Source organism: Mustela nigripes, chromosome 9, assembly GCF_022355385.1.
Source record: "Mustela nigripes isolate SB6536 chromosome 9, MUSNIG.SB6536, whole genome shotgun sequence".
Classification (NCBI taxonomy): Eukaryota; Metazoa; Chordata; class Mammalia; order Carnivora; family Mustelidae; genus Mustela; species Mustela nigripes.
The window spans coordinates 86035483-86060518 of NC_081565.1; the positions used below are offsets into that span (position 1 = coordinate 86035483).

General features: G+C 49.3%; 1 protein-coding gene across 5 annotated transcripts in view; it reads left to right on the forward strand.

The window, feature by feature from the left end:
- Positions 1–24078, forward strand: part of RCL1 (RNA terminal phosphate cyclase like 1) — a 64364-nt gene extending 40286 nt beyond the window's left edge. For 2 of the 5 annotated variants that reach the window (XM_059411984.1, XM_059411985.1), the window contains 4 exons: positions 4403–4528; positions 8280–8436; positions 13091–13194; positions 23321–24078. In XM_059411984.1, coding sequence (XP_059267967.1) covers positions 4403–4528; positions 8280–8436; positions 13091–13194; positions 23321–23471 — 538 coding nt within the window. In that variant the 3' untranslated portion in view covers positions 23472–24078. The other 3 variants (XM_059411988.1, XM_059411986.1, XM_059411987.1) reach the window with 3 other exon arrangements.
- The last annotated feature ends 958 nt before the right edge of the window (positions 24079–25036 follow it).

Consider the following 25036-nt stretch of genomic DNA (forward strand, 5'->3'; position numbering starts at 1 on the left):
ATCCCAGAACCCTGGGATCATGACCTGAGCCAAAAGCAGAGGCTTTAACCCACTGAGCCACCCAGGTGCCCTCTGTCAAGAATCTTGACAGGAAAGAGAAGCAGGAGGAAGGATGAGGTGGGAACTTGCCACAGGGAGAGAGTTGAGAAGATTCTCTCCCTTCTTTTTTATTTTACAGGTTTTTTTCTTTTTAAAATATCTTTATTTAATTATTTTTGAGAGAGAGAGAGAGAGAGACAGAGTGAGAGAGGGAACATGAGAAGGGAGGTCAGAGGGAGAAGCAGACTTCCCAATGGAGCTGGGAGCCTGATGTGGGACTTGATCCCAGGACTCTGGGGCCGTGACCTGGCTGTCCAGGGGCATATCTTAGGGCCATGCCCAGTAAAAATGAGGAGAGAGTGGGCAGCTGGGAGCCCCGAGATTGATGTATGTAGTTAAACTGACTTTCTCAAGTGATGTTCTCCACGGGGCGCCTGGGTGGCTCAGTGGGTTCAAGTGATGTTCTCCGTAAGAAATGCAAGTAGGGGGACGCCTGGGTGGCTCAGTTGGTTAAGCAGCTGCCTTCGGCTCAGGTCATGATCCCAGCGTCCTGGGATCGAGTCCCGCATCGGGCTCCCTGCTCTGCAGGGAGCCTGCTTCTCCCTCTGACTCTGCCTTACACTCTGTCTGCCTGTACTCGCTCTCGCTCGCTCTCTCTCTCTGACAAATAAATAAATAAAATCTTTAAAAAAAAAAAAAAAGAAAAAAGAAATGCAAGTAGGTAGGTTTTTTTTTTTTAACCAAATATGCCTTTTCTGCTTGACTCCCCGCACTTGCTGACTCAGCCTCCTTCCGGCTAACAGGTGCACTGTATTTTATCATACCAAGAGGCCAGAATGAAACCTGCTGGGTGGCCGTTGAGTTGCTTTCCGTTTTCCTCCGTTGCTGAGAATGCTGTAGTCGACGGCTTTGCACATGAAATCCTACGCACGCTCTGGACAGTTCTAGTTTGTTTTTACTCATTTGAGATTTGTTTCCTTAAGTGCTCTATCGTGACGGCGAACTCTGCTTGGATTCCATTCTCTGTAGTCTGGAAATGTGATTTCCAGAGTGTGCTTTTGTTTTGACACAGTCTTGTGGTAACTATGTGGGTTCCACAGAGATTGCCCCACTGGGGTCCCACGGTACACGTAGTATTGGGTGTGCAAACGGCTCATGGGTCAGCCTTTGATGAGGACTCTGAGAAACGGGGAAGCCTTGGGGGTAGCACGGGGGAGAACATGAAAACTGGAAGAGCCCTGAGCCCTGGAGTGTAACTTTCTTCCTCCCTGGCTTCTCCCTCTGGTGTTCTTCCAGCCTTCCCTGTAGAGACTAGGTGCCAGGAAGACACTGGAGAGCCCCTTGCTTGGGGCTGGGGCTCGGACACCTGAGTCTTCCCAACACATCAGACCTGTGGAGTCTTCCTCCCAGCTCCCCAGGAAAGTAGACGCAAGTAGTCATGCTCAGATTCTTGTCTGCAAACGAGACATTCCAGCCACTGGTCTCCAGAGCTGCCCCTTCACAAACACCTCAGTGGAATGCTGGTTTGGAATTGAGATCACCTTCTTGGCCAGTTTTGGAGCCTGGGGAAAAAAAGAGCCACCTTTGGGGAAAAAAAGCTTTTGTTGGTTTTGTGGGTTTTTGTTTTTTTTTTTTACTTGCAAGTCTGGTTGACTGTTGGTCTGAGCTTGGAGGTTGCATCCCCCACAGGAGGGCTTGGGTGGGGAGAACTGGCCCTGTTCTTGTGGATGGTTGTGGCTTTAACTGAGTTACCCCCCAGAGCGCATCTTTTTTCTCTTGGACCGGCTGTCCAGGGCCTGGGAGGGAGCCAGTGTTGGCTCCTGCCAGCGGCAGTGACTGGACACTGTGGTTATGTTTTATTTAATGCCACCCACTCTCATTCTCCCCTGCCTGAGGAGGGGTGGTGGGGAGAAGGGAGCATGCGCTTTTCACTTTGTGGCACTATCCCCGAAGCTCATGATCTAGGACACAGGTGTCAATTGAAGAAGTTGGGGTAGAGGCAGAAGATAGGAGGGAGTTGGAATTTGTAGGACATACTGGTTTCCTTTCTCTGACTGTAGGGTAGGTACTTAGACAATCAGCCTCTTTGTCTCTTTACACACACACACACACACACACACACACACACTCTTTTGCTCACTTGCGTGTGCTTTCTCTGACCTGGATCACCTGGATCACCAGGGAGGGATAAGAGTAGGAGTTCTATATGGTCTATAACTGTGAAATTGTCTCTCTTGGATATGAGTTCTCAATATGGTATTCATAGAAGGGCTTTGGGAGATTCACAGTCCCCTGAAATGGTCTGCAAAATGACGTGTGTGTATTTCTTGAGGGAGTATCCATAGCTTTCATCAGATTCCCAGAGGGATCTCTGATTTCTGAAAGAATAGGGACCTCTGCTTTGGAGCTTGAATCTTGGACTAACCTGCAAGAAAAGCAGTAGGGGGTGTTCATTGGGCTCCTACCCCACAGCAGGCACCACCAAGCCCTTTACATGCATTATTTCATTTGAGCCTCCAAACCTCGGGAGGAGAATGACAGTCCTTCTCTTCCTGATGAGGAGGTGGGCACACACCAGACCCAGAATGATGCAGTTTGTTGGAGCTGGCCCTTGAGCACAGATGGTCTGATTGTAGAAGTTTTAGCCCTTCCTCAGGAGGGCCTCCACACCGAGCCAGGCGGTACCACAGTGACTCTGGCTGTCTCCACTGCCAGCATGCTGGTGTAGGGCTCCACTGGCCCTGAGTTGGTACAGTTACCTACCTGGTTTCCACATGCCTGTGGGCGTTGGAGGGAGGAGGTTGTCTTTGTGAAGTCAGATCTGTTTAATTTTGTATCTCACTTCTGTGACCTGGTTGTCCTCAGTGTAAGCCCTGGAAGTAGGAATCCATGGCCCTGGCCCACAGGGTCACTCTGAGTGTAAAATCAGTTGCTAATGTACCTGAAGGAATTTTGGGAGCCGTGGTTGCTGTGGGATTATATATCGGATTAGTGACCTCTGTGCTCTCCTCAGGACAGTCGGCAGCATCAGGCTCAGAAGGACAGCACCCACCCGGTCCAAAGGGTACGAGACCCAGGACTGTTTGTCTACGCTGTGTGGTCAGAAGTACATTCTGGACAGAGAGGCGGTGATGTAACAGGGCCTTGCGTGTGTGTTGAAAAGTCCCTCTTTGCTCTCTCCTCATTTCAGGTTTGTCCTTTGAGTCAAGTCAAATATTTATTGAGTATTGCTGAGAATAAAGATAGGGCATGAGAGTCATGAGAGAGTTCTGCTCCATGTGCAAGCAGAGCCCCTCTTCTTACGGAATGCGTGGTCTTGTTGGTGGGCAAGGACAGCGTGTGTACGGGAAGAGAGACGTGCGGTAAGGCCGGTGGAGACCACGGTCTGGTGCGGGCTGGAGGGTGTCGGGGAGAAGGAAGGAAGGAAGGACGAAGGAAGGCTGGTCAGGTTGAAGAATTTGGACAGTCTGGGTGAGTGGAGGGGGTGACGGTGCCCGGGCGGGGGTGAATGCTGACCAGACTGACCATGGGGGCCTGGGGGGTTCTGGACTAATGGAACTGCAGATTCTCATGAGTGTGAGGGAAAAACCCAGCAGCCTTTTCATATGAGTTGTTTCTATCATCCTCCTTTTCTTTCTGGCGGTGCTTCCCTGGTGCAAAAGTGCTAATTATCAATATTTTGATTATAAGGGAGCAGTTGTCAGGAGCCTGTACTGTCCACAGATGCAGTAATTGACACTTAAATAATTGAAGATAAGCTCTGTGAGTTTGCAGCAAACCTACTTAGAGCTTTATAAATCAGCTACTCTACTCTCTTCCACTAATCTTTCTGCTTTTCCCTTCAACAGACTAGGGGTGGATTGGGATTGGCCCCGGTGAGCCCCAGTGTGATGTCTGTTCCAGCCTTAGGTCCACAAGGGAAAGACCCATTGTATCCAGCCGTGAGGAGGGTCGGAGAAATTCAAAGGGAGCCTGGCTCATGCCAGACAGGCAGGCCCATGTCTCCTCTTGTTCCGAAATTGAGTGGAAGCATTCCTAGGAGAGGGGAGGAGCCTTGATTGGGTAGGAACTCTAGAGCAGGGTTTGGAACTCTTATTTCATACTTTACGACTCTCTGCATCTGTGTGTTTTTTGTTGTGATTGTTTATAACAATAATATTAAAAAACTGTATTGTAATACGATAATAAAAATAATGACCTAAAAATCGAGTTAAGGTATTACAAAGTTAAACAATTAAACACAGTTGGAAAATAGAATGGCATTAGAATGGCATTTTATTTCAGTTCCACGAATAGCCACTAGCACCAGAATGGACTTTCTCTGGCATCTGCGCAGAACAGACCCCTTAACTGCGGACTACAGGTACTCTGTGCGCGTGTCACCACAGATGGCCAACCGGGTCGTGGATTCCGCAAGGAGCATCCTCAACAAGTTTATCCCCGATATCTATATTTACACAGACCACATGAAAGGAGTCAACTCTGGGAAGTAAGTGTGCGTGCGTTTCTAGAGCTTATTTCTGCAGCTGACCAAGCCTTTTCACACTTCTGTCCTGACTGCCATGAAAGGTGCCAGCTCTGTGTCGGCAGCCGGAAGAAGAGTGATTTCAGAGTTAATTTCCTCCCGACTTACTACCGTAGTCACCAGTGGGCATCTCTTGAGCACCTCTCACATGGAAAGCATCCCAGTGCCCCGTGCTGGAGATAAGGCATCCAGACCCTGGCCTGGGGGCATTCAAACCCAGCTAATAATAAATGGTGCTTCCAGCTTTAAATTCCATCTGTTTCCACAAAAAATTAAAGCAAACAAGTTCTTCCACCCTGAGTAAATAACAGTTTAGGGGAAAAATATCCTTTGTTGGTCTGTGCCAGCTGGCTTCTCTCTCCATCATGGGAACAACACCCCTAGAGCCAAAGAAACTTGTTATTGCACATTTGACTTGGGATTAGTTAAAGCCTTTGTGGAAAACCTCATTTTAGAAAATAAAAAGTTAATGATGATCTGTGTAATGAAAATACTTGCTTTAGGCTTCGTTTATATATTTAGCAACCAGTAAGTTGGGGAAGCAATTACAAACTAATTTTTTTTATTATGAAGATGTTAAATATATAGAAAGTTGAAAGGCTAGCACAGAGAACACCTGTGTGTTCCTACTACTTGTAGTCAACAGTGACTATTTTGCCAGATTTACTTGTGTGTGGATTTTCTGTGTTTGTTTTTGTTTTTGCTGAATCATTTCGGTGCGAATGACAGAATCATTGCACTTACAGTCTGAAGCTTGCAGGTCATGTCTTCTAAAAATGAGAACATCAGATTGACTGGTGTGGGCTCAGCTAGGTAGTAGCACAGCCCATCCTTTCTCACAGTCCTTCTGTCTGTGCTTTCCTTCGACTTCAGCCAAAGTAGGAGAGAGGCACAGGAGGGCTGAGCGTGTTAAAGCATTTCTGACCTTGACGTGGTCCATGGGGACACATGAAGGTGATTTCAGCAGTGTGGTGGTGGCTCGTAGTTCAGAGCACTAGGAGTGTCAGAGGGCACAGTTGGGAAAGGACCTGTGTGCTGAGCTGGCCCTCCCTCGGGTTTAGAAAGGTCGGTGATGGTCCCAAACCTTTGGTGCACTGCTCAGATCTCGCCAGCGTTTTCCTTGCTCATGTGGTGAGAGCCGTAATGCTGGCGTTGTTAGGTGACCGCTCTCACGCAGCGGCTGGCACACAGTAGGTACCGCCGAGATGCTAATGCTGCTCCTCACACTTCCCCTTCTCTCCCGTCTCCTCTGGGGACAGGCGATTACAGAGCCATGGTGGGTGTAGGCAGTCGCAGCGGCAACTGAGTGGCCTGGTCTCCATCAGGCCTTCTCTGTCTCGCCTCTGGCTCTGTGGGGGTGTCCAGGCATGAAGCAGAGCTGGCCTGAAGGCCATGCTGCTCCCTCTGTGGTGCAGCTTTTCACAAGGCCATCGAGTCCAGTGACTCCGGTGTGTAGTCCGCCCCCGTCCTTGCTGGGGTGAGTAGCAAGCTTATACGTGGATCAGGACATGGGCGTGATGGAGAGTTGTGGGTCATCAGCTCCAAGCCCCACTTAGAAAAAATGGCACGTGAAGGCAATGTGTGATCATAGGCTTGTGTTTTCTAAACTGCAAGTTACAAGGACAAACGGTGCTTGCTCTTCTCTGTTCGGAAATGATGAAGTCACGTGGGCATTTTCCTCTTCTCACTCAGTGGGGGATCCATGTAACGAGGTGTCGTGAACTCTTACACTGAGAGTGTGTGTTGTGGCCACAGCCTAGAACATTTGGGAGCAGCAGTTCTGGGTGGTCTGTGTCCACTCTGACCCATACGCACAGCTGCCTGTTGTCCCACTTTGATTCTCACAGTTAAGACTTCCAAAAAAATTTAGTCCTTTATCAATTGGGAAGTTTTTGTTTTTGTTTTTAAAGATTTAAGTAAAATCTTTATATATTTGACAAAGATAGTGAGAGAAGGAACATAAGCAGGGGGAGGGACAGAGGGAGAGGAAGAAGTAGGCTCCCTGCTGAACAGGGAGCCCGACGAGGGGCTCGATCCCAGGACCCTGGGATCATGACCTGAGCCGAAGGCAGATGCTTAATGACTAAGCAACCCAGGTGCCCACCAACTGGGAACTTTTAGCGGCTGTCACTTGCAGACTGCTAAAGCAGATCTTCAGTGAGGTCACCTGGTGACCAGCTGCTTTGTCATCATAACTTGAAACAGGCCAGGTAACACACATACCCCAGGCTGGAGGGAGAAAATTGGCGTAACGCACATAGGGCTTCATGTGTTCTTGCACTATGTGTTCTCGTATTCTTTGTTTTTTTCCTAAAACAAATGCAATGTTAAATGGAAGTCTTGATTAAATACAAAATTTATTGTAAGAACAACTACACACACCTCAAAAATTTCACATGGATGGAAAAATTCAGAAGTTCTTGGGAACTGTAAGTGAGCGGGTGAAAGCAGTGATGGCAGCCTGGCTCCTGGTCCGGCCTCCCTTTGCTTTCCATTCATTTTTTTTTTTTAAGAAATTAAGGACTGACTAATGTAGCTCATACAGTACATTTTGAAACATTATGGATTTTGTACATAGTTTTTCTGAAACTAGTGTTTTGGCTAGTTTTGTCTTGGACACGGAGTGCTTTAGGAACATGGGTGTTGAATTGTGTTAAAGGGGGCACATGTGTATAGTGATCGCTTATGGAGTTTACTGCTGGGAAGTACATATTTTTTTAAAAGGCACTGGGCAAAGTGGATGTCTGAGATGTCAAACTTGGAAATGTTACGAAGAGGAGATTTTTATTGTCGTGAACTGATTTTGTTTTGTGCCAGTCAGGTTGTCACTCAGCTCTGTGAGAGCAGGAACTCCCATGTTAACCGTGGTGGTCCTGGTCCTGGCCATGGAAACTTTTTCCCCCAAATGTTTGTTGGATGCATGAGTGAATGAGTTGGCTGTGATCGTGGACAAGAAGGTGTTAGCTTCTGGCTGGTTGGTGGTAGGAACCCAGCGGGAGAGAATGTGGTGCCAGCTCACTGGTTAGAGGAATGAATTCTGAATGGAAGACATTCTTCAGACAAAAGTCTTTAGGCCTTTTCTGGCTTGTGTGGTATCTTTTATGCCGGGGGAACGGCCCAGTATTTGGGAAGAAGAGCTGTCATTGGTGGCCTCCAGCCACTCATGCCTTCTGGACTGGTTGATGGCTGGGTACTGTGGTGGAGTACTGGAAACTCTGGAAGACCTGTGTTTGAAATGCATCCCAGTCACTTTCTAGCTGTGTGGGCTTTGTGCTGGTTGCTTAATTTCTCATTTGTAAAACGAGGGTGGGAATATTTACTCTGCAGAGTTGTGGTGTCAAAGCCCCTAGCTCAGAAACTGGCGATAAGTAGGTGCTCAGTATCTGGTAACCCTTGTTAATGTTACTTTATATGTTGATCATTCCAAACTCACACAGTAGGACCTTTCCAGGAATTGGGGGAAGGAAGGCAGGGCTGAGGGGAAGAGCCGTGCAGACTTGCTCAGTCTTTGGTTCAGTCTTTGGTTCTCTCACTCAGTCATTTCTTGTTTTCTAGTAGAAGCTAGTAGGAACTCTAAGAAGGCTTGGTGTGGCCAAACAGAATGCCATCAAAAAGATACTTGTCTTCTCTTCCTTTTGCTGGTGAATGTGAACACCCCCCACCCCCCGACCCCGCTTTATGAACCCTGCTCATGTATGTGCCTTTGAATCCCCAGGTCTCCAGGCTTTGGGTTGTCACTGGTTGCCGAGACCACCAATGGCACCTTCCTCAGTGCTGAACTGGCTTCCAACCCCCAGGGCCAAGGCGCGGCAGTGCTTCCAGAGGACCTCGGCAGGAACTGTGCCAAGCTGCTGCTCGAGGAGATCTATAGGGTATGTACTCAGTCTCTGCAGCTTTGGGAGCGAAGCCATCAGGAAGTAGTCATTGTCTCTCACTTTTATCCCTTAGCAACTTTCTTCCCTTCCAAGGGCTTAAGCCAAGGAGTTAATTTGTTCCTTCCCATTTGGCGGTTTAGCATTAACTACTTGAGTGGATTAGGTAAGCTAGTCCGAGAGCAGAGAGATACAGACACACTGGTTTGAGAAACGGGCAGGTAGGTCATACAAGAGAGAGAAGGTAAAAAAATGAAGCCGGTTTGGTGGTGATTGGCCTGTTAAAGAGCACACACTGCCCTGATCAGCAGAGGCACCATCTCTCAGCTCCCCAAGATCCTGCAGTGGGGGAGTGGAGTCTCACTGTTTCCAGATTTTTCCAAGAGAAGCCAGAAAAATGGCTTTTCTACTTGAACTGTAGAAAAGCATATCGCTAGGCTAGGTTTTGCAATGTGCTCTGGAGCAGTGAACAACATCTGGGGAAGGCAGTCCTGCATTGGCACACGGTAGAGTCTTGGGAAGATCTGAAAGCAGTAAGAGACAGGACTTCACCACTTGCCATTTTGCTTCTGCAGCTCTGCTGTGGGAAATGGCTTAGACCTGCTTAGACCAGCCTGATCTTCCAGTTGCCAGGGTCTTCTCTCTGTTGGTCCGTGCAAGCAGCATGTGTGTGCACACACATACGCTTACTGTGACCTAAAGGCAGTTGAGCTGGCCTAAAAGAAGCAAGGAAGAAATTGGAAGGGAAGTAAAATGATGGCTGGGGAAAAGAAGAGGAAGCTTCCTGAAAATACTCTTTAAGGTCCATAAGCTTGGGGAGATGAGCGTCACGGATGCAGCTCCAAGGTTTCTGTTATTCTGTCTTTTGCTTTGGCTCCACATCTGAAGCTGAAACTTTGCCCTTGGCATGCAGAATCCAGTTTAGGCTTTGTGGGATGTTCACTCTCTGCCGTGTAGATGCAGCCCCATGTTCTCGAACTGAGTACCGGTGAGAGCTGTCCTCTGGGTGGTTTGCTACTGGATGGTGTACGGTATTTGTTTTCTGTCCAGCTCAAGAGCCTTTCATTTCCACGTTTGTCTCTGTGTGCATTTTGGGTTAATAGACCATTCTGTGGGTCCTTCTTGGAGTCCCCCAGGGAAGTTTTGCCCTGGTGAAGGCAACAAAAATCACATGGGAGCCCAGTGAAATAAACCAGTAAGGTGGGTACAGTGGTGATTTTTTTTTTTTTCATTCACTTTCTTTTGCCACTGTCATTGATCACTGTGGTAGGATGATGGCTGGGTCATGGGATCCCTGGACGGGCCGTACTGGGGAAGACAGCTTGTAAACAGTCTACTCGCCTGGTCCAAGTCAGCATTCTTGAAAACCTGTGATTGGTCTCAAGGTGGAACAAGTAAGAATGAACTGTTTTCAAGTTACTTGGGATTTGCAGGTCCTAAGTGGCTTTATTTCACGTCCCTCTCATTAAGATGAAGACAGAGAATAAAAATATATGTTTATAAAAAATAAAAAATTTAAAAAAAAAGATGAAGACAGAGAACCTGTAGGTGTGTCTTCCTCGGAGTGCCTCAGCCGCTGTACTCCCCGTTCAACTGGGAACTAGCGAGGAAGAATCCACGGTGTCAGAGGCGTGCACTCCTGTCTGGCCTCAGCTCTTTGGGTGCTCAGTCAGCCCGATGGTGCTAAACTCGGTGATTTTTGAAAGACGGGCAGTAACCGGAAGCTGGGAGTAAATGATCAAGAGCTCGTGCTGCCCGTTGCTCAGTTCAGGAAGTTAGTCATCTAGGTTTGTATGAGGAAAGATTGCGTGTTTTACGCGCACCCCTCAGTCCCTGTTGACGTGTGCAGGTGTCCCTTCCTAGGTCCTGTGGTGGCTGGCAGGCCCTCTCCCTGACTGGGGGGTGCTTCTATCTCTTTCCAGCGGACCTGGGGGCATTGGGAGCATTGCGTCACAGAACAGCCCCGTGGGAGTCCACGGGCACAGCTGGAGTGTGCAAGTTTGGTCTCCCTGTAAAGAGGGGATGAAAAGCCTCCGGGTGAAAGTGCAGCCACGGCCCATCAATCCCCAAGAGAGAAAACATGCAGTCTGGATTAGGTTGTTTTATTTTTGTTTACACTCCAGTGAAGTTCTGTTTTATACCATTTTCTTGTGCCTGGACCAGCTTTTCTGCCTTTGTTTTTAATCACTAAGAAAACATCCTTTGTATGTCTATGATCTTTAAGTTGTAAAAGGATGAAAATGCTTTATGCTTTTATGAGTAATTATTTTTAAGCTTTATTTATTAGAGAGCGAGTGCGTGTGCAAGCAGGGCTGGGAGAGCGAGGGAGGGACAAGCAGACCCCTGCTGGGCACGGGGCCCGCATGTGGGGCTGGATCTCACGACCCTGAGCTCCCTGAGCTCACGACCGGAGCTGAAATAGAGTCAGATGCGCAACCGACTGAGCCCCCCAGGCGGCCCTGTGAATCGTTTTTCCTAGGTGTGCGATGTGACACGGTTTAAATGAGTAATAAAGATCCGTCCCTCGGAGGGTACGGCTTATTTTTTATCAAAGGGTCATCGTCTTCTCTGACCCCTCGTTCCATCGGCGTCTCCCCGGTTACCGAGCCCCCTGGATTCTGCGGCAGCGTCTCTCCAGCTGCCTTTCTCACCCGTCCGCTGCTGCCCCGTCCGCTGCTGCCCCGTCCGCTGCTGCCCCGTCTCCTGCTGCCCCGTCCGCTGCTGCCCCGTCCGCTGCTGCCCCGTCTCCTGCTGCCCCGTCCGCTGCTGCCCCGTCCGCTGCTGCCCCGTCCGCTGCTCCTCCCTCCCCCCCTCCTCTCGGACATCTCTTCCGTTCCGATCTCCCCGAGACACTGATCTCTGCTCAGAGACCTCCGGCTTCTCACTTCCCCAAGACAAAGGCCAAACCCGTGGCCCGGTCAGAAAATGCCTGCCTCAGTCTGTCCTTCTTTCTCCCGACGGTTTCTCATCCGTCTCCCCCACACACAGCATGCGGCCGGTTTTCGACGAGCCCTGGCTGCTCCTGAGCCCTGGGCCCTGTGTCCCCCGTCCTCCTGCCCTTCCCTCTGGGGACCCCTCAGGCCACCATCCCCAGAGTCTCCCTCTGGTGCCAGCTGAATGACCGGCTGCTCCTGCCGCCTTGGCAGCCCCAGGGCCCATGTCCCCCAACGACCGTGTCGTGCTGGTTCTTCCCGAATTGTCTCTGTGCCTGCTCCTGTCTCATCTTCGCAGTAAGAGCCAAGCCACTTAGAACAGGGACTGCACCCAGTGCCTTGGCGGTGCCTCCGCTGCTCCCTCTGTGGCAGCCTGTACACGGACCCCAACAAATCGATGGCACTGAAATACTGGCCCAGCACAAACGAGAAAGCAGTGAGGATGCTAGAAAAGCCCCCAGTGATAAGAAGGAGAGATGGAGGCGAACAGTTTGATTTTAGGCGGTTAGGAGAGGAAGGAAGCACGTTGTGCAAGGCAGGCTTAGTGTTGTGGAGCCTCCTCTTCTCCATGGGTCAGGGTGGAGATATATAAGCTGTAACTCTTCTTAAGATTTGCTAAATGAGATAAATATTGTCCTGCAGTATCTCCGGGAGTTTGGGAGGAGCAGTGGGTTTTCATAAAGGCTGGCAGTAGCGTAAACCCCCTCATTTTCTGACTCCATTGTCACAAATGAACTCCAACAGCAGAGAAGGGGTGTCTGCACCTGAGCACTGACTTATTCTCTACCTCGCACGCACCCCAAAGGACCGAGGCATGGCCACAGAAGCAGCAATGGGGGGCTACCTGTTCGCTCACAGTCCGGAAACAGGGTGTCTCACCGTGATGCTTCCAAAATACATGAAGACCCGAGGTCATCCTGCTTTCGCTGTGCACGATGTTTGAATTGTTTTCCGTCAAGTTCTCCCTGGAAGGGTGATGAGAAATAAAGACACTTTGAAGGGCACAAATGCCAACAGCCATAACGCATGCATCGGTGGAAGCAAAATGGCAGAAGCGGTGGAGAAATTCAGGAACGAAAGAAGAAAGGCAGTCAAAGCAGTCGTGTTCTGATAAGAAGGAAAAGGAAGGGGAGGCGGGGGCAGTAATGCATGGCCAAACAGTACGCACGGAGGGGCTGAGCGTGGCAGTTCTCCGGTGTTAAAGCGCACGGGGAGAGAGATGAGAAGCTCCTGGAAGAGGCCAGCAGTTTCTGAGTGTAACAGAATGTGTGCGTTGGTGAGACCCCTGGAAGGTGATGGTCCGTTCATGCCAAATCAGCTCCAGGACTGGTCATATGAAGACAGGCAGCATTCACGTAGCCCTGGGTAGTGAACTGTACATTGCCTAGAGCTGATTACATGGTTCTGCTTGTATGTCCTGCCACTGCTTTCCTTACAAAGACAACGTCTCATTTTTCACTGGATACAGCTCAGTACACGCATGGGCTCCGTGATTACCGGTGTTTTTATTAAGCTGTTCCTTTCATGCCCTAACGCTAGTTGGTATAAGGGTTACTGCTAAAGGACCGGCCCTCTGTTTTATTTCCGCTTGAACTTTGTAGTCTGCGTTTCTGTGGTTCTGATGCTCTGGGCCCTGCAGTTAGTTCCTTCCCTCTGTTTTGTTGGCTTTTCCATTTTCTGGTTGGTACAACAATTAATCTTTCAAGTGTTTGTGTTTACAGGGTGGATGTGTGGACTCGACCAATCAGAGCCTCGCTCTGCTGCTTATGACCCTTGGACAGCAGGATGTCTCCAAAGTCCTCCTCGGACCGCTCTCTCCCTACACGTGAGTGGTTCCCCCAGCCTCACCGCGCTGTCCGCTTTAAACTTCAGGTGCTCAGAACGACCCAGGTGTTGGGCCTCACACAGCTAGTCTCTGCTTGTCCTGATAGTTAGAGAGTCGGAGGCTGTCACCCTAAACCTGGTGTTCAGCAAGGATTTTGCTTCCGTTCTTTCTTGTAGCTTCACCATTCCCGTCTGTCATTGTCATTCTCATGTCATCTGTTACGTGACAGATACTGGGCAGTTCTCCTGTGTATGCTTTAGATTTGGTTTCCATTTTGGAGGTAAACTCCTGGTTCTGTTCTAGGTTGGATTTTGTTGTTAGTTTTTTAAATCCCCCTTTTCCTTCACTGTGACAAAGAGGACTGTCTTTTTGTCCGACATGAGAGGATGTGAGCTGGCTGGAAAGATGAAGGAGGAGGCAAAGTTCGTAGTCCTGCTGCTGGACTAGCGGGGAAATTAGAGAGGTGAGTTTGAGGTCAAGGTGTTGTCCGAAGTTGACCGCTGAGGCATGAGAGCAAGCATTCTGTGAAAAGAGCAGCTCTGACCTAGTGATAAACTAGACTTAAATGACACACAGCCGAGTAGAAGCAGCATTTCCCATTGATAGCAGCAGCCTCTGAGCACTGACCTCTGCGTGTATGTGCGTGCGTGCGTATTTACCTAACACCCTTACTTGGTCATCTGTGGCTGGGAGTGGGCTGGGTGGACCTTGTGTGGGCGGCGATCTTCAGGTAGATCTGAGACTGAACTGTCCTTTTTCGGTTATCATGGTACCGATGCTGTCTATCTGAAAGGTACAGTACTGTGATAACTGAAGAATGGTGGTGCCATCACCTTGGGAGAGGGGCGCGCCCCACCATGGCTGGGAGACCAGGGGACTGGGGGACAGTCTAATGGAGGCGTTTTTTTGTTTTTTTGTTTTTTGGATTGGTGGTGGGATATTGTTTTGGAACAAGGAACTGGAAGAGAGTACAGTTTGTTAACAGGGGGAGGGCTGATAAGCAGGAGAGTGGTGAGGACCACACTGTCTCCTGATAGCTCGTGTAAAGTATTTCACAGTACGGGAGACGGGAAATTGAGTAAATGGCACCAGGAGTCAACTCTGCTAAGATAGACTTTGTAACTTGGGCAGTTAGAGAGGGAGGCCAAGGCTGGGAGCACAGCACCCTGAGTGCAGAGACTGGCTTCCTGTGGAGAGTTTGCGGGCTGTGGCCGATAGTCTGGGCCCGCCGCGGCCTCTTTAGCTGGTTAGTGGCTCTCGTGGCGGCGGCTTCCCGGCCTCTGCTCTGGGGCCTCCGAGGGCCTGACTGCTCGACAGCATGAGGCTGTGTCTAGAAACCTGTGTGGTCGTGGGGCATGGGGTTTGGCAGAACATTATGTGAAAAATGGAATGTGTATTTTTATTTTTCCTTGACATTTTTTTTTTTCATTTTTGCTTTAGGAGATAATTTTTTTTTCCCCAGTTTGGCTCCAAGGCCTTTGTAGCCTTTTCAAGTCAGCCGCCCCTGTGGAGACGGTCAAGATGTAACTGAACATTTTTAAAAGTTTCTGGGTCCTTGACTCTCCACACCAAGCATTCATCACAGTGTCCTGCCTCCAGAGACCTGGCCTAAATTATAATATGTCTTGGGAAAACAAAGTGGTCTGCTCTGACTGGAGCTTTAGAAGAGTAGGACATATTGCAAAATTATGTGTTTTGAGGCTTGGGGCTGGGCTTTACAGGACATTGATCCTCTGGATTACCTGCCTCCCAGGCTTCGTGTGAGGGAGGGGACAGCCTACCTTCTTTTTGGTAAGCTAGCACAAGGGTGGGGGCCAGGGAGTTTATTTTTGAAGCTGGATCTCATTGGGACCCTCTTTCCTTTGTCATCGTGGAAAGGCTCCAGTGGCCCCAAGTGATGAAGAAGCAAAGGCAGGACAAAGTATATGTCATTGAGGGACCTGGTAAGCGAAGTTGACGTAGGATTTGTGAACAGTTAAGGGTGAAAAGGGACAGAATCCATAATCAGGACAATCATACTTGGGGGGAGCAGTTGATTGCAATCAGATTCAGGAGCTTTGGAGTTCAAACTGTCACGCTTACTTTAATGAGCCGTTAAAGTCATAAAAATTTATTTTCTGAAACCTGATTTCTGACAAAAACCAGAACCTTGGTTTAAAGAAGTGTATTCTGGCACTTGGCACATTTTGAGTGTTATAAATAGCTTTTCCAATATCTGTTTACAGAGCACTGGGATTAAGGATTTTTTTTTTCCCCGTGCAGTGTTGCTTTCAGATCCTTCCAGAAAATAAGGGTCTCTATGTTCTTCCGTTCTTTCCTCCTCTCTCTGTTTGATTTCAGGAGATTGCTGTTGGTGGTTTTCTGTGTTCCTTGAGAAAGTAAGTCTATCTCTGTGAAGTTCTTCAGGAAGGTCAGAGAATTTTTTTTTTTTTCAGTAGAATAAAATAATATTAAATGGCATGCTAGTATGTGTATAATCTCTTTTTGTTGAATTTATTGAGTTTTAGATTGTTATAGTTGGTGAAAGTGGTTCTGCCTTCCCTTCAAAAAGCTTAACTTCAGAGTTCAGGGAAGGATTTACACTTTATTTAAAGGCAGGGTGAACAAGAAGAATAAATACTAATGAGCATCTTAATTAGCTCTTGGGGAAATTGTTCACAGCTAGAGGCTGCGGTCCCAGAGCGTGCTGCATTCTGCTTGTGTGTACGCATCCAGTCCTCTGGGTTTCAGGGGCGGCTCTGCCCCAGAGCTCGGGACACAGTGTGGACCAGGCCCTGCGCACCCTGAGCTTCTGTCTCTTCAGTAGAGACGGTGATGGTCCTGAAGTCATGGGTTGGTGGAGATACAGGGAGGCTCGAAAGAGGTCGAGCACTCAGCACTCCCAGCCGTGCAGTGGACCTCACGGAGCTCAGTTGATGCCAGGAGCCAAGGTCTGTGCCTGGGCGTCCCCTCAGCCTGGGAAGTCCAGCCTCCTGGTAAGGTCACTATGGACACCAGGAGGCCTAGCAAACTTGTTTCGGGTGTTCTCGGACCTGAAGTCACTGTAAATTGCTCAGCTCCCTCTAAATCTGTATTCATTGTGACAAGCCTCCTGCAGTTATGTTACTAAACACACTGCACATTTTTTTTGTGTGTGTATGTGATTCCCAAGAATTCTGCAGGCTCGGTTTATTTAATGAACACTTACAGTGTGTACTGTTGTCCAGATGTTTAGGTGCTTTAAAAATACGAACTCATGCAGTTTTCATGACCCATATCGACCCTGTGGGGGCTATAAAGGCAGGAAGGAACTCGTGCTCCCGTTTTCCGGGTGAGGGGGTTGAGGCTGGAGAGGTCAAGTCCTGTGCCCTGGGACGCACGGGTCAGTGGGGTTCTGACCCAGACAGGCTCGTCCAGAGTCCCTGCTTCCCTGACGCACTGTGCTCTTGTGTAAGAGTGGGATTCCGTCCACATCGCTGGGCCCCAGGCACCGCCCTGCTGCATCTTGTCAGAGACCTCGCTTCAAATTCTGCTGTAAAACGATCTCCTTCTATCTTTAGTTAGAAGTCTAAAATAAACCAGGCCACTTTGTCCCCCCCCCCCCCCCTCGCTTTAATAAATGACCTCTTTCCTCTGCTTGTGAAGTGCCGGGGAGAGAGAGCCCAGTGTCCTTGTTCACACCGGCTGACTGGGGCCGTCGGCTCCCCCAGTCTGCCCCACGGCTGCGGGAGACCAAATGAGGGAGCCCCCGGCGGTCTGGGCTCATTTGCTTAGCTGCTCTCTGCAGGCTGGTGCGGCCTGCTGGACCTTACCTCTGGGGAGTGCAGGAAGTCCTGCAAAGCCCCGTCCCTTCTCTTATGCTCTTTGTACCCCAGAATGTATTTGGCAAGGGGGAAAACCAGGGATATCCTTACTTTTCAGATGAAAAGAGTGAAGTAGTTAAATTCAGTTGTAAAGGTGGCAGGAAGCAGAGAGTTGGGCTGGGGGAGATGTGAGGTCGCCGTGTTTGGCGGAGAACTCGCTCTGAACATTTGTTCTTGAAATAGAGGTCAACAGGTTTCGGGAAAGCCACGGTTGGGCAGAAAAAGCACCACCTGTGTATATTTTTAAAAGCTGGTCTGTCATGACTGTGGGGTCCCATTGAACAGATCCTCTTCCTACCCCTGAAATTTTCCCCTCAACTTCCAGAGCAACACCTTAGGCCTGAGAAGCAGGTAACCCTAATTTCTAAGTGACTTGGTGATGCAGGAGGCAGGACTCTGTCAGGTTTTGTGTCTGTGGAGCTGCCACAGAGAGGCCTCTCTCAGGATCCTGGCACCCCCGCCGTGTTAGTCTTCAGAAGGGTGACCTGGTGAGGGGGGTTGGTGTTTAAGGGGTGGGGTGGGCCGCGTGGCAAGTCGCAGACAGTTGGGGTTCAACGGGCAGGTGCCCGTGAGCCCAGTGGACTTCACCTGTTGACCAACAGAGGTGGTGGGAAACCACCCTTTGAAAATACACAGGAAAAATGATCTCTGTGCACCAGTAGTCTCTGAAACGTATTTGTCAGATGGACTAAAGGCTTTCATAGGAAAGCATTTTTCTACAAAAGTATTATTGTTTTTGGTTTTGTTTTTTCCTGAAAATAAACCTTCACTTTTTCCTGAGCAACAACCAAAAAGCCTGCTGTACAGTTGTCTAAGTCAGGAGTTCAAAACCTTCACACAAGGAGTCGTGTAGAGAGAATTCCAGTTGTCTAAAACGGTGGGTCTGCAGAGCCGCCCGGTACACACTGCAGGTGGTCCCAGTGCCTCACCGAGCGGCCGAGCTGCTGTCAGCGGGCCACAGCCCCTCTTGTGTGTGGCCCAAGAGGTGTCCAAGGGTGTGAGTCTGCTTGTGTCCAAGAGGTGTGAGTCTGCCGGGTGTTGCTGGGGAGAGAGGGGAGGGGGGGTGTCCTGCCCCGGGAGGCACAGCCATACTGCATAGAGCTACGGGTGGTGAAGGGTGCAGGTCCGTGAGGACGTGACTTGCTAAATTCCCGCAGGAGATGGTTAGCATTTAACACCATCTGGTTATTTCTCGGCTTCTGGGGAAGCCATTCTGAAGCCTCCCCGCGGCCCCTTCATGCAGGCCTCCTCAGACAGGCAGAGGGGCTGGCGGAACATCTTGTAGGACGTGGACCCGACTTTGCTTTTGCTACAAACACCTGAGGCTGCAAATATGTTGGCCTGTGTTTCCCCGGCCTGTACCAGCAGCTCAGGGGCACGCAGAGGCCCCTCGGGGGTCCTGCCAGCTGCCGAGGGTGTCTGGGTTTTCCAGCACCGTCCAGCGATTCACCGCACCGCAGGCTGGGGAGGCGGTGGGAACAGAGGGCGCACTGGGCGGGAGCAGGGGCTCAGGCTGCAACCGAACAGGCCGTGCGCTCCTCGGAACACAGACAAGTGGGGAGTTGGCTACCGCTGTTTGCCTTGCTGCCTGCAGATGTCGCGTGTTTATCTGTGGGTTCGATGTGTTTGTTTTCTCTCCTGGGACAGGGTGGGGGACGTGGTGGGGCCGGGACAGAGAGCAAGAAACTGGCCATTGCAGTTGGTGAGGAGGACGGGGACGCCCGCAGGGGAGAACCGGGCTTCCCTTCAAGCTGAGAGCGAGGATGCCGCCGGGCAAAGGCAGCCGTGGCACCCGAGCCCCCTTCCGGGCCTCACGCAGCCGGTAGGGCGCCACAGACGCGGGCTGTGCCCTGGGGCCGCTTTACCAGAGGCTCAGCGGGCACTGGCGACACCTCTGCAGAAGCATTAATTAGACACCACGAGTGGAGCCAGGCATACCGTGGAAACCAGAGAGCCTGCTGGAGGAGGCTTTCGTAGGAGAGTTGCCAAACGGGAGGTTACTTTCAAGATGGGGGTGAAGAGAGAGCAGAGAAGCAGGGGACTTGCCGCACGCGCCGGAACTGCTTCCCAGCGCACTTAACTGTTTCTTCTCTTAGTCCCTGAGGTGCTGGTCGTGTCGGCCAGACTGGCTGAGGAGTTGTCCCACCCCCTTTCCCTCGTTTGTAGACTGAAGGACAGACAGACAGGAGGAGTGCGAAATTCACCACAGTAGGGTTTGTGCTCACTTGGATATATACTGTGTGAGGCTGTTACCCGGGCCTAGTACTGGGCTAGTACTTCTGAATTTCATGAATATTGTATTTTTTTTTGAACAGCTGTATTTTTTTTTAGAGCTGCTTTTTTTTTTTTTTTAAGATTTTACTTATTTGAGATAGAGAATGAGTGAGAGAGAGAGAGAGCATGGGGGTGAGGGTCAGAGGGAGAAGCAGACTCCCCTGCTGAGCAGGGAGCCCGATACAGGACTTGATCCTGGGACTCCAGGATCATGACCGGAGCCAAAAGCAGTCGCTTAACCAACTGAGCCACCCAGGTGCTCCTTGAACAGCTATACTGAGATATAATTCACCTACCACACAGTTTACCCATTTAAAGTACACAGTTCAGGGGTGCCTAGATGGCTCAGTCAGTTAGGTTCTGACTCATGGTTTCAGCTCAGGTCGTGATCTCAGGGTCATGAGATTGAGCATCACATTGGGCTCCCCGCTTAGCAGGGAGTCTGCTCAAGATTGTCTTCCTCTGCCCCTCCCCCACAGGTGCGTGCACGTGTCCGTGTGTGCTCTCTCTCTAAAACAAATAAGTAAATCCTAAAAAAAATTAAAGTGTACAATTCAGTGGCTTTCTATATACTCCCAAAGTTGTGTAACCATAACCACAGTTTCAGAACAGCCCTAATTTTAGAACGTGTGTACCACCGCAGAAAGAAACTCTTCGCCCATTCACGGTTGTTCCCCATCCTTCCGGCTCCCCCCAAGCCCTGGGCAACCACTAATCTGCTTTTTGCCTCTGTTGTTTGCCTGCTCTGGCCATTTCATACAATATGTGGTCTTTCGTGACTGGCTTCTTTGAGCACGATGTTTTCAGAGTTCATCCATGGCTGGGACATGTGTCCGGACTGTGCTCCTTTTCAAGGCCAAATAATACTCCCTTGTAGAGACACCCCACCTCTTGTTCATCCATTCATCAGTTGACGGGCATTTGGGTTGTTCCTGCTGTTTTGGCTGTTACGAATAATGCTATCGCCAGCATTCGTGTCAAGCTCTTGTGTGGGTGTGTTCCACTTCTCTGTGGTTGTATCTGCAAGGGGGGTCACTGGATCATGTGGGAAGTCCTTACTGAAGACTTGACGGCCGGACGGTTGTCCACAGGGCCACGCCGGATTAACATTCCAGCCAGCAGTGCCGAGGCGACTGACTGCTTCACATCCTCACCCAGACACGGGAGGGCTCTCTGTTTGATTGTGGCCATCCTGTGGGGTGTGAAATAGGATCTTCTGGTCGTTTTGGTTTTCATTTCCCTAAAACGACTAACAATGTTGAGCATCTTTTCACGTGCTTATTAGCTATTTGTATGTCTTTGGAGAAATGTCTCTTCAGATCCTTTGCCCATCTTGGATTATTTGCGTTTTTTTTATTACTGAGTTGTAAGATTTCTTTATATTCTCAGTACCAGACCCTTATCAGATTTGATTTGCAAATACTATTTTTTTCCATCCTGGGAATTGTCTTTTTACTTTCTTGATAATGTCCTTGGATGCACAAAAGATTTTAATTTTGAAAGGGATGCCTGGGTGGCTCAGTCATTAAGTGTTTGCCTTCAGCTCAGGTCATGGTCCCAGGGTGCTGGGATGGAGCCCAGCATCAGGCTCCCTGCTCTGCTGGAAGCCTGCTTCTCCCTCTCCCACTCCCCTAGCTTGCATTCCCTCTCTCACTGTGTCTCTCTCTGTCAAATAAATAAATAAAATCTTAAAAAAAAATAAGATTTTAATTTTGATCAAGTGCAATTTATGTTTTTACTTTTATCACTCTGCTTTTGGTGTTGTATGTAAGAAACCAGTGTCTGGGGCGCCTGGGTGGCTCAGTGGGTTAAAGCCTCTGCCTTCGGCTCAGGTCATGATACCAGGGTCCTGGGATCGAGCCCCGCATTGGGCTCTCTGCTCAGCAGGGAGCCTGCTTTCTTCTCTCTCTGCCTGCCTCTCTGCCTACCTGTGATCTCTGTGTGTCAAATAAATAAATAAAATCTTAAAAAAAAAAAAAAGAAAGAAAGAAACCAGTGTCCAGCCCAAGATCATGAGGATTTTCTCCTGTGTTTTCTTCTGTGAGTTTGATGTATTAGCTGTTAAATTGAGGCCCTTAATCCATCCTGAGCTAATTTTTGTGTATGATGTGAGGAAGGGGCCCACCTTCATCTTTCTGCATGCGGGGCTGTCCCAGCAGCATTTGTTGAAAACACTATTATTTCACCTTTGAATTATCTTCGTATCCCTTTTGAAAATCAGTTCACCATAAATGTGTGGGTTTATTTCTTGACTCTCAACTCTTTCCCGTTGGTCTTTATGTCTAGAGTCAGTACTTAGGAAGCTTCTCAGGTAATTCCATGTGCAGGCAGGGTTAGAGCCACCTGGCTCGGCTCAGGAGTTTGGATGGTTCCGTCGGGAGGCCATAGGACACATGGTTGCTGGATACTTCATCACTGAGATGCAGACCATATCTTCTTAACTAAACCGGTGTCCCCAAACCTGCCTGATTAAGAATCACCAGGGAGGGGCACCTGGTTGGCTCCGTCAGTGAAGCATCTGCCTTCAGCTCAGGTCATGATCCTGGGATCCTGGGAAGGAGCCCCGCATTAGGCTACCTGCCTACTTCTCCCTCTGTCACTCTCCCTGCTTTTGTTCACTTTCTCTTTTTCTGTCAAATAAATAAATAAAATCTTTTTTTTTAAAAAACATCACCAGGGTCCTTGTTAAGCAGAGATTTCTGGCCCTTGTGCATTAGGGAGACAAGGCTTGTAAGGGGTGGGGAAGGGCTGACTTCGTGTTGGCGAAGGGCTGACGTCGTTGTAGAGCTTCCAGGCTCTACTACGTGGGCCCTAGCTCCCTACCAGTTGTTAGTTGAGTAGAACCTTCGGGAACTTGTGTGTTTAATGAACCCTCCAGGTGAGTCTTATGGTCAGGCCAGCTGGGAAGATGCTGCATCTGCTAGGGCAGACCAGTAGAAGCCTGCTTCCCTGTCCCATGGCCTTTCCATGGGATTGCTGTTCCCAAGGTACTGTTGAGATGAGGCCATCATTCTGTCTTTTTTCTTTTCTTTTCTTTACTTTTTTTTAAGATTTTTATTTATTTGACAGATCACAAGTAGGCAGAGAGGCAGGCAGAGAGAGAGAGAGGAGGAGGAGGCAGGCTCCCTGCTGAGCAGAGAGCCCGATGTGAGGCTCGATCCCAGGACCCTGGGATCATGACCCGAGCCGAAGGTAGAGGCTTAACCCACTGAGCCAGGCTCCCCGGCCATCATTCTGTCTTAAAGGAGATGACAAGAAACAGCCCTATGAAACTCCGCGTTACATTTACTGTGAGCTCCTCCCTGGCCACCTAGTTTAATATGGCCGGCCGTATACACGCAAACATGTTGTACCCACATTTCTTCCCACCCCCTTGCCTTGTTTCCTTTCTTTAAGTTTCCACAGTTAGAGAGTATTTAACTTGTCTACCCCACTACATTGACAACTCCCTGAGAGAAGGGACTTTTTTGTTGACTGCAACATCCCTAGCACCAAGGACTGTTCTTGGTACAACGTACACACTCAGTAAATGTGTGTGGAGTGAATGGAAGGGTTATATTGAAGTTGAGGAGTGAAGAGAGACACTGTCAGTTTTGGCCTCTGTGTGGTTGTCCGGCGTGATTCTGTGAGTCACGGGAGTGCATGTGTATCTCTCTGGATGTTAGTCTCAAAGACTAACGCTGTATTTATGTCCGCTCGAACAGCATGGGGCCAGATGACTTACGTGTCGTGTACTAACCTCAGACCTTTAAAAATCTAATTTATCTTGTATTGTTTGCATCTCCATAGGCTGTCCAAATCTACTTTGGAAAATGGCGGGCTGTGAATAAATACTATTTAATGAGCTTTGATTGAGACGTTCTTAATTTTAGATATTCTTGATCTGTGAAAAGTAAAAGCTTGGGTTCTAGATGGGGGAAGGAGAACTTTTTTTTGAAAATGGAATTCCTTTTTCACCCCTCCCTCGTTTTTTGTTTTTGTATTTTGTTTGTTTGTTTTTTCCTTTTTAGGATAGAATTTTTGCGGCATTTGAAGAGCTTTTTCCAGATTATGTTTAAAATTGAAACCAAGCCATGTGGTGAAGAACTCAAAGGTGGGGATAAAGTGCTGATGACCTGTGTTGGCATCGGTTTCTCCAACCTTAGCAAGACCCTCAAGTGATACTCTCACCAGACAAGGCCCCAACGCCTACAAGCAAAGCAGAAACTGCCACGGACACCCATCAGGACCAAGTCCAAATTCATCCAGGACAGGTTATGCTCTTACATTAAGGATTTCTTAACTTTCCATTAAAAAAAAAAATTAGTATATTCGAAGAAAAGACATCTCTGTATCATGTGGCTTCTTGCTGTTTTTGCGGTGGTGCTGACATTCCTCAGGAGGCCCAGTCACAGCAAGTGCACCCTTGGCTCACCTGATGACAAGTATGCCTTCAGGGCACTGTTGTGCCACTAGAACAGCCTTCCAGCTGCATTCCTGGGCTTCCGGCCCGTGGAGCCTGTCACCGTTCTTCCTGCAAGGGCTGATGTGCTGAGCCTTGGTTTCCGGGTAGGGGTTACTGAGATAACAGGGCGACGTGCACTGCTCGCGCGTGTCAGGATCGGTCTGTGAAGCTCATTGGTGCCTCGTCTTCTGAATGGACTGACATCTTGGAGGCAGGTGTCGCCCCCCCCCCCCCCCCCCCCGTCTGGCTCATCGTATGTGTGTGTGGGGCGAGGGGTGCCTGGGGAGGGCAGGGGTCCATTAAAGTTATTGGATATTTTCTCTATCTAAGGTGTGCGGTACATTTTCTTATTTTATCCTTATGGTAGTTCTGCAATATGGATTTTATTAAATTCTTAAGAAAACCCACGGAGGGAGGGTATTTTATCCCTTTGAAGTTTACAGTGTAAAGACAGTAGATGTACTGATTTTAAAGTGCTCCATGTAATAGTGTCAGAGTCTGGAATTGGGCCCGACTTGCAAGCTCCCAAGTCCGATGGTTACTGCCCCATGGATGCCAGCGGAAGATCTGCGGATCATAGGTCCAAGATAGAGAACTTTGTAACTGGAGCACAGCAAGCAGCATGAACCTCATGTTTGGATCGGATTCCCCTGTCCCCCAAGTCCCACAATGACGACGTGAGGCAGGGGTGGGGAGCAGGGCGATGCCCAGCCTGCAGTGGGCTTGCCTTGCAGCCGAGGAGTCTGCACGCTCGGGGACTCGTCCTCTTCCAGCAGGCCTGCTCTTTCTTCCAGGTGGGGACATTACTGCATCCCTCAGGACTGCTTGCAGGGAGCACCATTAGGACAAAGGGCCCAGGGAAAGGCCTCCCGAGCAAGGACATGCAGGAACGCTCGGACAACTAACAGAGTCTACATTTGGTAGGTGTATGGGGCCACAGTTGGTAGGAAAGAAAAGATCTAATTCTTTCTACGAGGATTCCAAGTGGTGTTCTCCACCTGGGGGCTGCAGGTGGTTCGAAGGAAGGAAAGATCTTTCGCTCCCCAATCTTTGTACCCTTTCTTTTTCGGGGGAAAGGGACTAGAGAAAGTCTGCGCTGTCATGACTGGGGGTGTGGGAACATGGGGAGATGTAAGCCTCAAATGGGAGAAAGCCAGGCCATTTGCGACGATGGCATTCCACTTACTGAGAACTTTACATAACTCTTAGGTTTTGTTATGCAGAAGAAATGAACACAAACTGGGGGACCTGGGTGGCTCAGTGGGTTAAGCTTTTGCCTTTG